This window comes from Salvelinus alpinus, chromosome 22, assembly GCF_045679555.1.
Source record: "Salvelinus alpinus chromosome 22, SLU_Salpinus.1, whole genome shotgun sequence".
In the NCBI taxonomy this organism is placed as follows: domain Eukaryota; kingdom Metazoa; phylum Chordata; class Actinopteri; order Salmoniformes; family Salmonidae; genus Salvelinus; species Salvelinus alpinus.
In genome coordinates, this window is record NC_092107.1 from 26,551,833 (window position 1) to 26,567,464 (window position 15,632).

The 15,632-nt window shown below is 44.5% G+C and overlaps 1 protein-coding gene across 1 annotated transcript in view; it reads right to left on the minus strand.

Moving 5' to 3' along the window:
• LOC139549327 (protocadherin Fat 4) overlaps positions 1 to 15,267 on the minus strand; it is a 34,332-nt gene extending 19,065 nt beyond the window's left edge. The window contains exons 1-10 of the mRNA XM_071359710.1: positions 15,007 to 15,267; positions 13,664 to 13,916; positions 12,836 to 13,183; positions 4,843 to 5,270; positions 3,883 to 4,098; positions 2,022 to 2,291; positions 1,327 to 1,498; positions 803 to 983; positions 411 to 661; positions 25 to 250 (exon numbers count right to left, since the gene is read on the minus strand). Of these exons, the coding sequence (XP_071215811.1) occupies positions 25 to 250; positions 411 to 661; positions 803 to 983; positions 1,327 to 1,498; positions 2,022 to 2,291; positions 3,883 to 4,098; positions 4,843 to 5,270; positions 12,836 to 13,183; positions 13,664 to 13,916; positions 15,007 to 15,090 (2,429 nt within the window). The 5' untranslated portion in view covers positions 15,091 to 15,267. The remainder of the gene's footprint in view (positions 1 to 24; positions 251 to 410; positions 662 to 802; positions 984 to 1,326; positions 1,499 to 2,021; positions 2,292 to 3,882; positions 4,099 to 4,842; positions 5,271 to 12,835; positions 13,184 to 13,663; positions 13,917 to 15,006) is intronic.
• Positions 15,268 to 15,632: the final 365 nt, after the last annotated feature.

Consider the following 15,632-nt stretch of genomic DNA (forward strand, 5'->3'; position numbering starts at 1 on the left):
CAAATAAAGATTAGAACTTTGAACCTGATGGTAACAGTTGTTGTGTCAAATTTAGGATTGTCTCCCCCGTCTTCCACGTGCACGTTGATAGTGATGTCGTTTGTCCCTGCGAGGGCACCAGTGGTGAGAATGATTCCCCTGTGTGGGCTGATGAAAAACTGGCCAGTGTTCTGCCCGTATAAGACGAAGTGAAGCTGTGCATTGATCCCTGAGTCACCATCCACTGCTCTCACCGCACACACAACAGACCCTGCAGAACACGGGCACAAACAGCATTGAAACAAATCATAAACACATTGTACACCTATCATAATCGCATTAATAAAGGCTATTTGTAATAATATGATTTACTTTGTTTTCCTTGTTTATCTATGATATCTAAAATGGCTGCTGTTACTAAACCCCCTCACCCGGAGCAGATCCAGCCGGCATGTTAGCCACATAGGGGCTGTGGAGGAACTGAGGCCAGTGGTCGTTGACATCCGCAACCAGGACAGACACCTGTACAGAGCTGGACAGCTGCTGTGTTGGGTGTGTGTCCCTGGCCACCACAGTCAGTCTGTAGATTGCGACCGCCTCCCTGTCCAGCACGCCAGTGGTCAACAGCTCCCCAGACGTGTCCTCAATAGAGAAGGGTCCATCAGCACTCTCTATGGAATACCTGGAATACAGTTAACCGTCGAATTACAGCAGTGAATCAAAAATAACATCACAGCAAAAGATCTGATCATATATTCTTTCTCAACTCCAGTGATGAGGATCCACAGGACTTCATATCTTGTTCCACTCAAGGGAACTGTACCGTATTTGTCCATTGACACCTTCATCTGCATCATAGGCAGTGACCATGGCAAACACTGTGCCTGCAGGGCTATCCTCATAGACAATGGTGGTGTAGACCTCCTCACTAAACACTGGCCGGTTGTCATTCATATCGTCCACTACAACGTGGACTGTCACAGTCCCTGTCAGAGGTGGCAAACCTGAAGAGACCAAACAAAAGAACAATATCAAAAAGATACTAACAGCCTGCAGGTATTATGCTTTATTACTTGCTATAAGCATGTATGAGTTTTTATTTTGTGATGCCTCGACACACATAAAATAACATCTTATTCCATATTCATTACTGCTCAGAGATAGCTTAGCTAAATCCTACATCACACACAAATCACTGCAATCGGGATTCACAATGTGATATACAGTATACAATTTAGGTGCAGCTCTCATGTGTATACATTATACTTGTAAAGCAGAAAAAAACTGAGTTCTGATATTTCTTAAAGGAACGTGTTTTTGTCATACGGAAGCAGAGATCCTGATCACCTGAGTCGACAGCCATGATGTCTAACTTGTAGAGAGATGTCACCTCCCTGTCCAGGCTCTGTAGCATGTGAAAGGTGCCGTTTGGAGACAGAGAGAAGAGACCCTCCCAGTCTCTATCTATGAAGTACCTCATCTGGCTGTTCACCCCTAGATCATCATCACTAGCTGATACCTGGTCACAATTGGGGGGGGTTAAGATATTACTGAAAGACAACAGGTATAATGTATTACTAATGTATTACTTGTATTGTATTCAACTCATGATACTACTGTATGTTATGTCATACTGTATGTCATGTGGCAATTGTTTAATAGACTCAAAATGGCTAATAATAACTCAATCATCATTATGAGATTACACTAAATGACAAATCTTACAATGAATTATGGCTGCATCAAAATTATGCTGGTAAATTGGTAACATGATGTGATTGTCTCCTATCATAACATCAATCATAGTCTCTAGTGACATACATATCGAAGAGCTGGCAAACGCATGAAAGATTTGGTTCTGGGTTCTGAGATTACATTCATTGCAACGTCATCTGTTTGTTCATATGAAGCTGGAGGGTACTTCAGTCAGTTTACTCCAGGTCCTAACCAGGTCCTTATTATAAAGGATCACTTGTTCCCAATGACTTACCTAACTAAATAAGGGTGTAATAATAAAGCAATGACCCTACCACAGCAGTTACCTGGTGGGTGAGCTGAGACGGGTCTCCGCCGTTCTCCAACACATGGAGCGTCAGTGTGTCTGGAGAGAACAGCGGGCTGCAGTCATTGACATCTAGGACAGTGATGTTGACCACAGCAGTGGCTGACCTGGGCATGCTGCCCTGGTCCATGGCTGTGACGGCTAGCAGGTGAAAGGAGGCTCTCTCTCTGTCCAGCCTGTCTATCAGGGAGATGACACCTCGGACTGAGTCCACCAGGAACGGGCTCCCCTGAGACAGCTGGTAGCGCACCTGTCCATTTAGAGTTCAGAGTTCTTATTGGTCATGTTTACAAAAACAGACATTTCAGAACATTAAAAACAAATACACGACCAGAAGTATGTGGACACCTGCTGGTCAAACATCTCATTCCAAAATCATAGGCATTAATATGGAGTTGGTTCCCCCCTGTATAACAACCTCCACTCTTCTGGGAAGGCTTTCCACTAGAAGTTCTGCGGGGACTTTCTTCTGTTCAGCCACAAGAGCATTAGTGAGGTCAGGCACTGATGTTGGGCGATTAGGCCTGGCTTGCAGTTGACGTTCCAATTCATACCAAAGGTGTTCGATGGGGTTGAGGTCAGGGCTCTGTGCAGGCCAGTCAAGTTATTCCACACCGATCTCGACAAAGCATTTCTGTATGGACCTCGCTTTGTGCATGGGGGCGCATCGGCATGCTGAAACTGGAAAATGCCTTCCCAAACTGTTGCCACAAAGTTGGAAGCACAGAATCTCCCTTCACTGGAGCTAAGAGGCCTAGCCCGAACCATGAAAAACAGCCCCAGACCATTATTCCTCCTCCACCAAACTTTACAGTTGGCACTATGCATTCGGGCAGGTAGTGTTCTACTGGCATCCGCCAAACCCCGATTCGTCCGTCGGACTGCAAGATGGTGAGCTTTACACCACTACAGCTTGGCATTGCACATGGTGATCTTAGGCTTGTGTGCGGCTGCTCGACCATGGAAAACCATTTCATGAAGCTCCTGAAGAACAGTTCCTGTGCTGACGTTGCTTCCAGAGGCAGTTTGGAACTGAGGACAGACAATTTTTAGGCTCTACGCGCTTCAGCACTCGACGGTCCCGTTCTGTGAGCTTGTGTGGCCTACCACTTTGCGGCTGAGTTGTTGTTGCCCCTAGACATTTCCACTTGCCAATAGCAGCACTTACAGTTGACCAGGGCAAATTTTTACGAATTGACTTGTTGGAAAGGTGGTATCATATGATGGTGTCACGTTGATAGTCACTGAGCGCTTCACTGAGGCCATTCGTTATTAAAAATAAATAAATCGTACCCCCTTTTTTTCTCCCCAATTTCATGATTACAATCTTGTCTCATCACTGCAACGTCCTCTGAAACATGACCCGCCAAGCCGCGCTTCTAAACACCCGTTTGCTTAATTTAGAAGCACCAATGTGTCGAAGGAAACACTGTTCAACTGATGACCGAAGTCAGCCTGCAGGCCCCCGGCCCGCCACAAGGAGTCGCTCGAGCGTGATGAGCCAAGTAAAGCACCTCCGGCCAAACCCCTATGGGACTCCCGGTCACGTCACTACAGCCTGGGATCGAGCCCCAGGCTGTAGTGTTGCCGCAACACTGCAATGCAGTGCCTTAGACCGCTGCGCCACTCGGGAGGCCTCAGTGAGGCCACTCTACTGGAAATGTTTGTCTATGGAGATTGCAGGGCTGTGTGTTCGATTCCATACACTTGTCAGCAACGGGTGTGGCTGAAATAGCCAAATCCACTCATTTGAAGGGGTGTCCACATACTTTTGTATATATAGTGTACATTAAATGTAATCCCAATATCTCGTCTGACCCTGGGACAGCTCATTACTGCACCTGTCCATTTAAGCCAATGTCCCCATCCAGAGCACGGAGCTGCAACAGGCTGGTTCCTCTGGGGGTATCCTCTCTGACTGCCAGGCTGTAGTAGTTGTGTGTGAACTCTGGGTTGTGATCGTTGGCGTCCTCTACATGCACTGCTAGGTTCATAGAGGAGGCCAACGGAGGAGAGCCTCTGTCTGTAGCTGTCACAGTGACAGTCAGCGTATCCAACTGAATTTACATGACATTTACATTTCAGTCATTTAGCAGATCATTAAGTTAAAGGGGAAGTTTACTATTTTACTATTTAATGTTAGATGGTTCCTCACCCTGAGATCAGTTTATGGCTTGGTTTACTTTAAACGGCCAGTTTAAACTTCAGCTAACTTTAACTAGCAAAAAATCTGTGGGAGTGATAGGGGCATGGGGCACACAGCTGACACGGTCACCTTTTAAGTAACATCAAACCAAGTAATTGCATTAATTTTAGTAAGTTTCAGTGCCTGACTCTATCACTTCCATAGATTTTTAGCTAGTGATGGCTAAAGTTAGCTGAAGTTTGTAATGGATTTTTAAAGAAAACCAAACCATGGATTACTGTTTCTCCTGACCCATAAACAATTTTCAGGGTGAGGAACCTACAAAATGAAAATATAAAGTGAGTTCAGTTTATTAGCAGATATTCAACTAAAAGAGGTAACGTACTGGGGTCTAGTCTAGTGGTAGTGTTGCCAACCCTGTACTATGTATGGCCTCTAGCAGTGGGGGTTTGATCCCCAGGTCTGCCACTTGTATGTCCTCTATCTGTCTCAGATGTATCACATCCCCTATCCCAGTAAATTATTCTAAATAGAAAGAAACCTACTAAGTAGGTAACACTACCACATAATAATGATCAATGAAAGTAAAACCATGCCACTATCAGCAAAATCAGTGCTAGAAAGAGTAAAAAGTTTAAAAGTAGAGTCAATTTACCTGCTCTCTGTCCAGAGGCTGCTGCAAGTACAGACGACCATTAGTACGGTTGATACTGAACACACTGACTGACGTGTCCTCCAGGGTGTAGACGACGTCCCCGTTGGATCCTGAGTCCACATCCACTGCCTGTATCACCATGACAACAGTCTGGAGAGCAGTGTCTTCTGGGATGGTGACACTACCGGCTGATGTGAAAGACGGCATGTTGTCGTTTATATCGTCTACATTGACGACAACACGTGCTGTGGCAGTGAGGCGTCTAGAAATGGACAGAGCACGATCGGTAGCCTGGACTGTCAGACGGTAGTCTGAGCTGCTCTCTCTGTCTAACTCTAGGTTTAGGCAGAGAGCACCGTCTGGATTGACCGAGAATGTAGTGTCGCCATCTTCGGCTGTCACTTCTATGTCCACCTCTCCGTTCATACCTGACAGACAACATCAAGGAGGATTATTCAATACGAAGGATAGGATATCTGAAAGATACATAATCTATAATATCATGTAGTCTAACAATAAAATTGATGGATAATATCATAGTTTGAATACAAATGTGTAAAGTACAGTGCATTCGCAAATTATTCAGACCCCCTCTTCAGACTTATTTTCCACATTTTGTTACGTTACAGACTTATTCTAAAATTGATTAAATATATTTTTTTCTTCATCAATCTACACCCAATAATCCATAATGACAAAGCAAAAACAGGTTTTTAGAAATTTTTGCAAATGTATAAAAAATAACATTTACATAAGTATTCAGACCCTTTACTCAGTACTTTGTTGAAGCACCTTTGGCAGCGATTACAGCCTCAAGGCTTCTAGGGTATGACGCTACAAGCTTGATACACCTATATTTGGGGAGTTTCTCCCATTCTTCTCTGCAGATCTTCTCAAGCTCTGTCAGGTTGGATGGGGAGCGTCACTGCACAGCTATTTTCAGGTCTCTCCAGAGATGTTTGATCGGGTTCAAGTCCGGGCTCTGGCTGGGGACAATGAGATTTGTCCTGAAGCCACACCTGCGTTATCTTTGCTGTGTGCCCAGGGTCGTTGTCCTGTTGGAAGGTTCAACTTCCAACAGGACGTTCATCGTTCTCTCGATCCTGACTAGTCTCCCAGTCCCTGCCGCTGAAAACAACCCCACAGCATGATGCTGCCACCACCGTGCTTCACCGTAGGTATGGTGCCAGGTTTCCTCCAGACGTGACGATTGGCATTCGGCCCAAAGAGTACAATCTCAGTTTCATCAGACCAAAGAATCTTGTTTCTCATGGTCGGAGAGTCCTTTAGGGGCCTTTTGGCAAACTCCAAGCGGGCTGTCAACTTTAGGAAGAGTCTTGGTGGGTTCCAAACTTCTTCCATTTAGAATGATGGAGGCCACTGTGTTCTTGGGGACCTTCAATGCTACAGAAATGTAGCATTGAAGGGACCTTATATAGACAGGTGTGTGCCTTTCCAAAATATGTCCAATCAATTGAATTTTCCACAGGTGGATTCCAATCAAGGATGATCAATGGAAACAGGATGCACCTGAGCTCAAATAAGTCTCATAGCATAGTGTCTGAATACTTATGTAAATAAGGTATTTGTTTTTTATTTTTAATACATTTACAAACATTTCTAAAAACTTGTTTTTGCTTTGTCATTATTGTGTGTAGATTGAGGATTTCTTTTTATTTAATCCATTTTAGAATAAGGCTGTAACGTAACAAATTGTGGAAAAAGTCAAGGGGTCTGTATACTTTCCAAATGCACTGTATGTAGTGTGTGATCTGCCTTTAGACTATGATTGTCTGGCATCTTTGTATTGCATATAGACACTGCAAACCACTTACTCTCACATAGAGGCTAAGAGGAAGTGAAGAGGAGTTCAAATAAAATGATCTTAGCTGTAACCTAAAGTGTCTGGTTAAAACAACAGTTATATGGAAGGGATTACACATAAAGTAAAATATGTAACCATACTAAAAGAAGCTGCACACAGACAACACAGTTCACAGACAAAGCAGTGGAACTACTCCAGGTATTCAGTTCAAGTAATCCCACCAACATCTTGGATAGTGCATCATTCTGCTTCTCAATCATTTATCTCATTGGATCAATTGACGTTCACTGGATAAAACAGAACTCAACTGGACAAGACTGAAAGTGATTCCCTTGGACAAACTCCAGGACCAGCATCACCATTACCTTCTAACTGGTCAGTGTCTCTTCTTCACAATAAAAATGAGGCTGGTCTTTGTTCAGCTGGGACTATTCGCGGTTTTGTTTGGATCTTTGGATCCTGGGGTTGGTTGAATGAAAATGCATCCTCTAGGATCAGTCCATCCGGTACTGGAAGCACATTCTTCAAACTCAACTTCTCTATTGTTCCCTCAAACTCTGTCTCGAGATTATGAATGGATCTATTTTTTTGCCATTCATTCCAGTCATTGGCAGCAGAGAACTGGAAGGAAAGGCGGCCAAATGAAGTGTTGGCTTTGGGGACGACGAGTGAAATATACCTGCTGGAGCGCGTGCTACGGGTGGGTGCTGCTATGGTGACCAGTGAGCTGAGATAAGGCGGGGCTTTACCTCGCAAAGACTTATAGATGACCTGGAGCCAGTGGGTTTGGGTACGAATATGTTGTGAGGGCCAGCCAACGAGAGCATAAAAGGTCACAGTGGTGGGTAATATATGGGGCTTTGGTGACAAAATGGTTGGCACTGTGATAGACTACGTCCAATTTGTTGAGTAGAGTGTTGGAGGCTATTTTGTAAATTACATCGCCGAAGTCAAGGATCGGTAGGATAGTCAGTTTTACGAGGGTATGTTTGGCAGCATGAGTGAAGGAGGCTTTGTTGCGAAATAGGAAGCCGATTCTAGATTACATTTTCGATTGGAGATGTTTAATATGAGTCTGGAAGGAGAGTTTACAGTCTAACCAGACACCTAGGTATTTGTAGTCGTCCAGATATTCTAGGTCAGAACCGTACAGAGTAGTGATGCTAGTTGGGCGGGAGGGTGCGGGCAGCAATCGGTTGAATAGCATGCACTTAGTTTTACTAGCATTTAAAAGCAGTTGGAGGCCACGGAAGGAGTGTTGTATGGCGTTGAAGCTCGTTTGGAGGTTTGTTAGCACAGTGTCCAAAGAAGGGCCAGATGTATACAGAATGGTGTCGTCTGCGTAGAGGTGGATCAGAGAATCACCAGCAGCAAGAGCGACATCATTGATATACACAGAGAAACGAGTCGGCCCGGGAATTGAACCCTGTGGCACCCACAGAGACTGCCAGAGGTCCGGACAACAGGCACTCTGATTTGACACACTGAACTCTATCTGAGAGTAGTTGGTGAACCAGACGAGGCAGTCATTTGAGAAGCCAAGGCTATTGAGTCTGCCGATGATTGCGAATGCTGTGATTGACAGAGTCGAAAGCCTTGGCCAGGTCGATGAAGACGGCTGCACAGAATGGTTTTTTCGATGGCGGTTATGATATCTTTTAGGACCTTGAGCGTGGCTGAGGTACACCCATGACCAGCTCGGAAACAAGATTGCATAGTGGAGAAGGTACGGTGGGATTCGAAATGGTCAGTGATCTGTTTGTTAACTTCGCTTTCGAAGCCATTTTAGAAAGGCAGGGCAGGATGGATATAGGTCTATAACAGTTTGGGTCTAGAGTGTCTCCCCCTTTGATGAGGGGGATGACCGTGGCAGCTTTCCAATCTTTGGGGATCTCAGACGATACGAAAGAGAGGTTGAATAGGCTAGTAATAAGGGTTGCAACAATTTCAGCTGATCATTTTAGAAAGAGAGGGTCCAGATTGTCTAGCTCAGCTGATTTGTAGGGATCCAGATTTTTCAGAACATCAGCTGTCTGGATTTGGGTGAAGGAGAAGCAGGGGGGGGCTTTGACAAGTTGCTGCAGAGGGTGCTGAGATGTTGGCCGGGTTAGGGGTAGCCAAGTGGAAAGCTTGGCCAGCCGTAGAAAAATGCTTATTGAAATGATCGATTATCGTAGATTTATCAGTGGTGACAGTGTTTCCTATCCTAAGTGCCGTGGGCAGCTGGGAGGAGGTGCTCTTGTTCTCCATGGACTTTACAGTGTCCCAGAACCTTTTGCTATTAGTGCTACACAAAGCAAATTTCTGTTTGAAAAAGCTAGCCTTAGCTTTCCTAACTGACTGGGTATATTGGTTCCTGACTTCCCTGAAAAGTTGCATATCGCGGGGGCTATTCGATGCTACGCATAACGCCACATGATGTTTTTGTGCTGGTCAAGGGCAGTCAACTCTGGGGTGAGCCAAGGGCTATATCTGTTCTTAGTTAAAAAAAAATTGAATGGGGCATGCTTATTTAAGATGGTGAGGAAAACAATTTTGAAGACAACCAGGCATCCTCTGCTGATGGGATGAGGTCAATATCCTTCCAGGAAACCCGGGCCAGGTTGATTAGAAAGGCCTGCTCGCTGAAGTGTTTTAGGGAGCGTTTGACAGTGATGAGGGGTGGTCGTTTGACCACGGACCCATTATGCATGCAGGAAATGAGGCAGTGATCGCTGAGATCCTGGTTGAAGACAGCAGAGGTGTATTTAGAGGGCAAGTTGGTCAGGATGATATCTAAGAGGGCGCCCATGGTTACGGATTTAGGGTTGTACTGGTAGGTTCCTTGATAATTTGTGTGAGATTGAGGGCATCTGTCTTAGATTGTAGGATGGCCGGGGTGATAAGCATGTCCAAGTTTAGGTCACCTAACAGTACGAACTCTGAAGATAGATCGGGGTCGATCAATTCACATATGGTGTCCAGGGCACAGCTGGGTGCTGAAGGTGGTCTATAACAAGTGGCAACGGTGAGAGACTTGTTTCTGGAAAGGTGGATTTTTAAAAGTAGAAGCTCAAATTGTTTGGGCACAGAAATGGATAGTATTACAGATCTCTGCAGACTAACTCCGCCACCTTTGGCAGTTCTATCTTGTTGGAAAATGTTATAGTTAGGGATGGAAATTTCAGGATTTTTGGTGGCCTTCCTAAACCAGGATTCAGACACGGCTAGGACATCCGGGTTGGCGGAGTGTGCTAAAGTAGTGAATAAAACAAACTTAGGGAGGATGTTTCTAATGTTAACATGCATGAAACCAAGGCTTTTACGGTTACAGAAGTCAACAAATGAGAGCGCCTGGGAAATAGGAGTGGAGCTGGGGGCTGCAGGGCCTGGATTAACCTCTACATCACCAGAGGAACAGAGGAGGAGTAGGATAAGGGTACTGCTAAAGGCTATAAGAACTGGTCGTCTAGTACTTTCGGAACAGAGAGTAAAAGGAGCATGTTTCTGGGCACGGTAGAATAGATTCAAGGCATAATGTACAGACAAAGGTGTTTGGTAGGATGTGAGTACATTGGAGGTAAACCTAGGCATTGAGTGACGATCAGAGAGGTTTGTTCTGTAGAGGCACCATTTAAGCCAGGTGAGATCACCACATGTGTGGGGGATGGAACAAAAGTGCTAGCTAAGGCATATTGAGCAGGGCTGGAGGCTCTACAGTGAAATAAGACAACAATCACTAACTAAAACAGCAATAGACGAGGCATATTGACATTAGGGAGAGGCATGTGTAGCTGAGTGATCATAGGGTTCAGTGAGTAGCTAGGCGAGCTGGAGACACGGCGATTCAGACAGCTAGCAGGCCGGGGATAGCAGGCTAGCAGATGAGCCTCGGGGACGTTGCAACGGAAGAGCCTGTTGAAACGCCCTCGGACGGTTACGTCAGCAGACCAGTCGCGATGGATCGGCCGGAATTGACCTGGCTGAGGCTGGCTGATGTCCGAGTTAACGGTGATGACCGCTAGTAGTGGCTAACTCACTACTAGCTAGTAGCTAGTTAGCTGGCAAGCTTCTGATGGGGGTTCCGGTTCTAAAGTATAAAAATAGCAGATCCATACCACATTGAGTGAGGCGGGTTGCAGGAGAGTATATTCAGTCCGTAGATGGAAATTGAGATTAAAAATATAAAAATGTATACGAAATATATACGAAGAAAACGATAATTACACGTGACGGGACAAGACAAACAAAACAGACGCCCGACTGCTACGCCATCTTGGACTAAATTGAAATCCATACCACATTGGGTATTCCAGCCGATCCATCACGACTGGTCTGCCGACGTAACCGTCCGAGGGGGTTTCAACAGATTGATGAGGATTTTTTTTATTTTTATACATACATAAAATGTGGTAAGTCAAGGGGTCTGAATACTTTCCCAATGCACTGTATATACAAAAGTATGTGGACACCCCTTCAAATGAGTGGATTCAGCTATTTCAGCCACATCTGTTGCTGACAGGTGTATCAAATTGAGCACACAGCCATGCAATCTCTATAGACAAACATTGGCAGTAGAACAACCTTACTGAAGAGCTCAGTGACTCACCGTCATAGGATGCCACCTTTCCAAGTCAGTTCATCAAATTTCTGCCCTGCTAAAGCTCCCCTGGTCAACTGTAAGTGCTGTTGTTGTGAAGTGGAATTGTCTAGGAACAACAACGGCTCAGCTGAGAAGTGGTAGGCCTCACAAGCTCACAGAATGTGACCGCTGAAGCGTGTAGCGTGTAAAAATCGCCTGTCCTCGGTTGCAAAACTGACTACTGAGTTCCAAACTGCCTCTGGAAGCAACGTCAGCATAAGAACTGTTCATCAGGAGCTTCATGAAATGGGTTTCCATGGCTGAGCAGCCACACACAAGCCTAAGATCACCTACCGCCATTGGATTCTGGAGCAGTGGAGACACGTTCTCTGGATTGATGAATCACGCTTTACCATCTGGCAGTCTGACGAACAACTCTGGGAATGCTACCTGCCCGAATCCATAGTGCCAACTTTAAAGTTCGGGGGAGGAGGAATAATGGTCTGGAGGTGTTTTTCATGGTTTGGGCTAGGCCCCTTAGTTCCAAGTGAATGGAAATCTTAACGCTACAGCATACATTGACATTCTAGATAATTCTGTGCTTCCAACTTTGTGGGAGGCCCTTTCCTGTTTCAGCATGACAATGCCCCCGTGCACAAAGCGAGGTCCATACAGAAATGGTTTGTTGAGATCGTTGTGTGGAAGAACTTGACTGGCCTGCACAGAGCCCTAACCTCAACCCCACCGAACACCTTTGGTATGAATTGGAACACCGACTGCGAGCCAGGCTTAATCGCCCAACATCAATGCCCGACCTCACTAATGCTCGTGGCTGAATGGAAGCAAGACCCCGCAGCAATGTTCCAACATCTAGTGGAAAGCCTTCCAAGAAGAGTGGAGGCTATTATAGCAGCAAAGGTGGGACCAACTCCATATTAATGGCCATGATTTTAGAGATGTTCGACAAGCAGGATCCACATTCTTTTGGTCATAAATGTAAACTTTATTTAACTAGGAAAGTCAGTTAAGAACAAATTCTTATTTACAATGACTGGCCAAAACACCGGACGACGCTGGGCCAATTGTGCGCCACTCTATGGGACTCTTAATCACGGCTGGTTGTAATACAGCCTGGAATCGAACCAGGGTGTCTGTAGTGACGCCTCTAACACTGAGATGCAGTGCCTTAGACCACTGCGCCACTCGGGAGCCCAAAGCCTGGCTGGATAATTAGGTCCGGGGACAGAGACATGTACAGGTCATTTTATGGAATGATGGAGAACCGGAGATTACATGTAACATTTTTTAAATGGCATAGAGATGGCAATGAGATAGTTGTTTTATTAGTCATTTGCAATGAGCTCAATTACTGTTGAAATGATCATAGATCCGTGATCAAATGTCCAGGTTACGTATACAGTAGAGCCTGTTTTCAGCAGACAAGCCTTGATGTGGCTTTGATCATGTGATGGGGCTGACTAGTAAATAAATAAATAGGACTGAAACTGGTAATGCTTTGTCCGTTTGATACCTAATAAACACAACCTTGGTCTATACAGCACCTGTCTGTGTCAGGTGGTATGTTAAACATGTTGTTCCACACTCACCGTCATCCGCATCAGAGACATTGAGAGAGAGGAAGCAGGTTCCAACAGGGCTGTCCTCTGGTACAGAGACGGAGTAAGAGTCCAGTCTGAACACTGGAAGGTTATCGTTGACATCCAGCACATTAAAATAGACCCTGGCTCTGCTGGCCCCTAAGGCCCCATGCTTCACTACCACTGTCAGGATGTAGAGTCTCTGGGTTTCGTAGTCCAGGGAGCGTGACAGCAGAAAGTCACCGGAGAGATGGCTGAGCAGGAACAGGCCCTCCCCGTCGTCCTCCAACACAGAGAAGATAATGTTTGTCGATCCTTTGCTGTGCTCTCCTGCTTCCACCTTCCCCACTATTGTTCCTGTCAATACATGGAATTAGACAGTACACTCAGGATGAAATTCTCTGACGTGTCTGATGGTTTGGTAACTTACTATTACCAATGCTGGTTCCAATGGCTCAGTGGGGTTAAAGTATGGTGCTGGCAACACCAGTGTTGTGCGTTCATTCCCCACGCACTCATAATTGGCAATGTTTCATCATCACCATTCTCTAACATGAGGAAGGTGGAGCACACCAGGAGGTATTTAATCCTCTAACTGAAATAGGCAGGGGAGTTGGTGGAATTTCATTTAAAGCCATGAGGTTTAAAACATTAAAAGAAATACTGAGCATTAACATCTACCAATAACTTCCTAAGCCGATCAGTCAGTAGGTGTCAGCCTGAAGACTTCGTAACTGAGGCATGTGACTCTGGATTAAAGAACAAACATGTATGAACAAGCTTAACTAATCAGCATTTAAATATCTGCGAGAAGGAAAGGGGTAAACACCGCTCTACCTGGTTGTGTGTCCTCTTTCACTTGAAAAGAATAGACAAGTTTGTAGAAGGACAGTGGTGTGAGGCGTCTTTGTGGAGAATGTGTAGCGCCTGGCTTGCTGTTGCCATGCCAATGAGATCTCTGATACCAGGAGGACAGAGGGTGCCGCTTCACCAAGGTCATATTGGACCACTTCTCCTGGTTGCTGGCAGCTTGGCTAGCATCGGCCATATTGGAAAATGGCACTCCATTGAAAAACATGTAGTTGACAACCTGTTAAAACAGACAAAGTACACCCCAATGAAGGCATTAGAGCAGTAACATTCGTGACAATAAAAAAAAGTTCATTGCAAACAGTGTGACTTTCCTTTATAAAAAAAATAACAATCTTACAAAACATATAGTAAAATGAATGTCCAAATATGTGTGGTTCAGTATTTTATATAGAAGCAATAGAATAACTACTCCAATGTGGATACTACTATATAATTAATGTTGATATTGAGTAACATTTTGAAGGACAAAACATCTATGGTAAACTGAAACCTACATCAACCGGAACAGAAGCTTCTTAGTCCCTCAGTCTGACACAAAGAGGAGAAAACAGCCTTTGTGGCATAACTTTTCTGAAGGCAGTAACATTATACTTTGAATTGGAGGCGCTGCACTTTAGCTGCTCCACTTCTTTCTCTATTTCTCTTTCACAGCACCAGAGACCAGTCGTGAATGTTTCATTCTTCCCCTCCCCCGGGATCCTGCCTTTGACAGTCCCTATAATGCCAACCTGTTCTATTACTTCAGACAGAGTGAGAGGACTCTATAACTGTTTCTGTCTTTCAATTGGAAAACTTTTCTGTTTGAACAGGAGTTCATAGCCAGCAAACTTTAAAGGTCCAACGCAGCAGTTTTTATCTCGATATCAAATAATTTATGGGTAACAATGCATTGTTTTCAATTCAAATGGTAAAAATATTATGTGGAAATATATAAAGTACACGAAATCACGTGTTTGACTGCACTGCCCCTTTAGGGCAGCTATCATTGAAAATGAATGACTCAAAATGGTACATGTTTTTTTTCCCCTCATGAGAATTACGCATACATTGAAGAATAAAAAGACAAAACAATTGAAAAATTGTGGCACACTATTGGTCACTGACTGGAATTTGGAACCGACTCCAAAGCTTCAGTGGACTACAACTAGGCAATACAAGACTAGACATTTCAGGACCTCAGGTGAAGAATAGAGATAATATGAAAGCAAGTTGAATAAAACAGAAGATGTTATAGAATGCAAAATAACATGTAGGTCTATGGAGCTCTTGAAAGTCCTGAATGAATGTCGGAATTCGAGGAAACTTACCATTAGATAAAAAATAAAAGTTTTCCATTTGATTAATGATCCAGCAGTGTCCATTTTCGTGATCAAAGACACAATCTTAACCATCTGAGCGCAGTTACCTCTCCATTGGTGTTTTCACTCAAGTGATGATAGTGAGAAAACCGCATGCATTTAGATCACATAAATGTGTCCAGGGGGTACGGTCCGTGCTGGCGGCATTCGTGTAGCCTAGTCAAATAGTTGGTCGCAGCACAGGCAAGGGGAAACTTGTTGGAGCCTATCGCGGGTGAAAAGAGCTAATAATGAGCTGAATGAGCTACTGTCACCTACAATTGAATGTCTGACTGAACATGCTGACCACACCGGTCGCGTTACGTGCGCGAGCGTTGCAAAATCAATTTACACATACATGTTAAGCTTCGAACACACCAAGAGCTTTATTGCATTTTGGTACAACAGAATTACATTAATTTCCAATGATATGCTGCGTTTCAAATCAAACCAAATCAAATTGTATTAGTCACATGCACCGAATACAACAGATATTCACCTAACTGTGAAATGCTTACTTAGGAGCCCCTAACCAACAGTGCAGTTTAAAAAATATATGAATAGGAATAAGAGATAAAAGTAACACGTAATTAAAG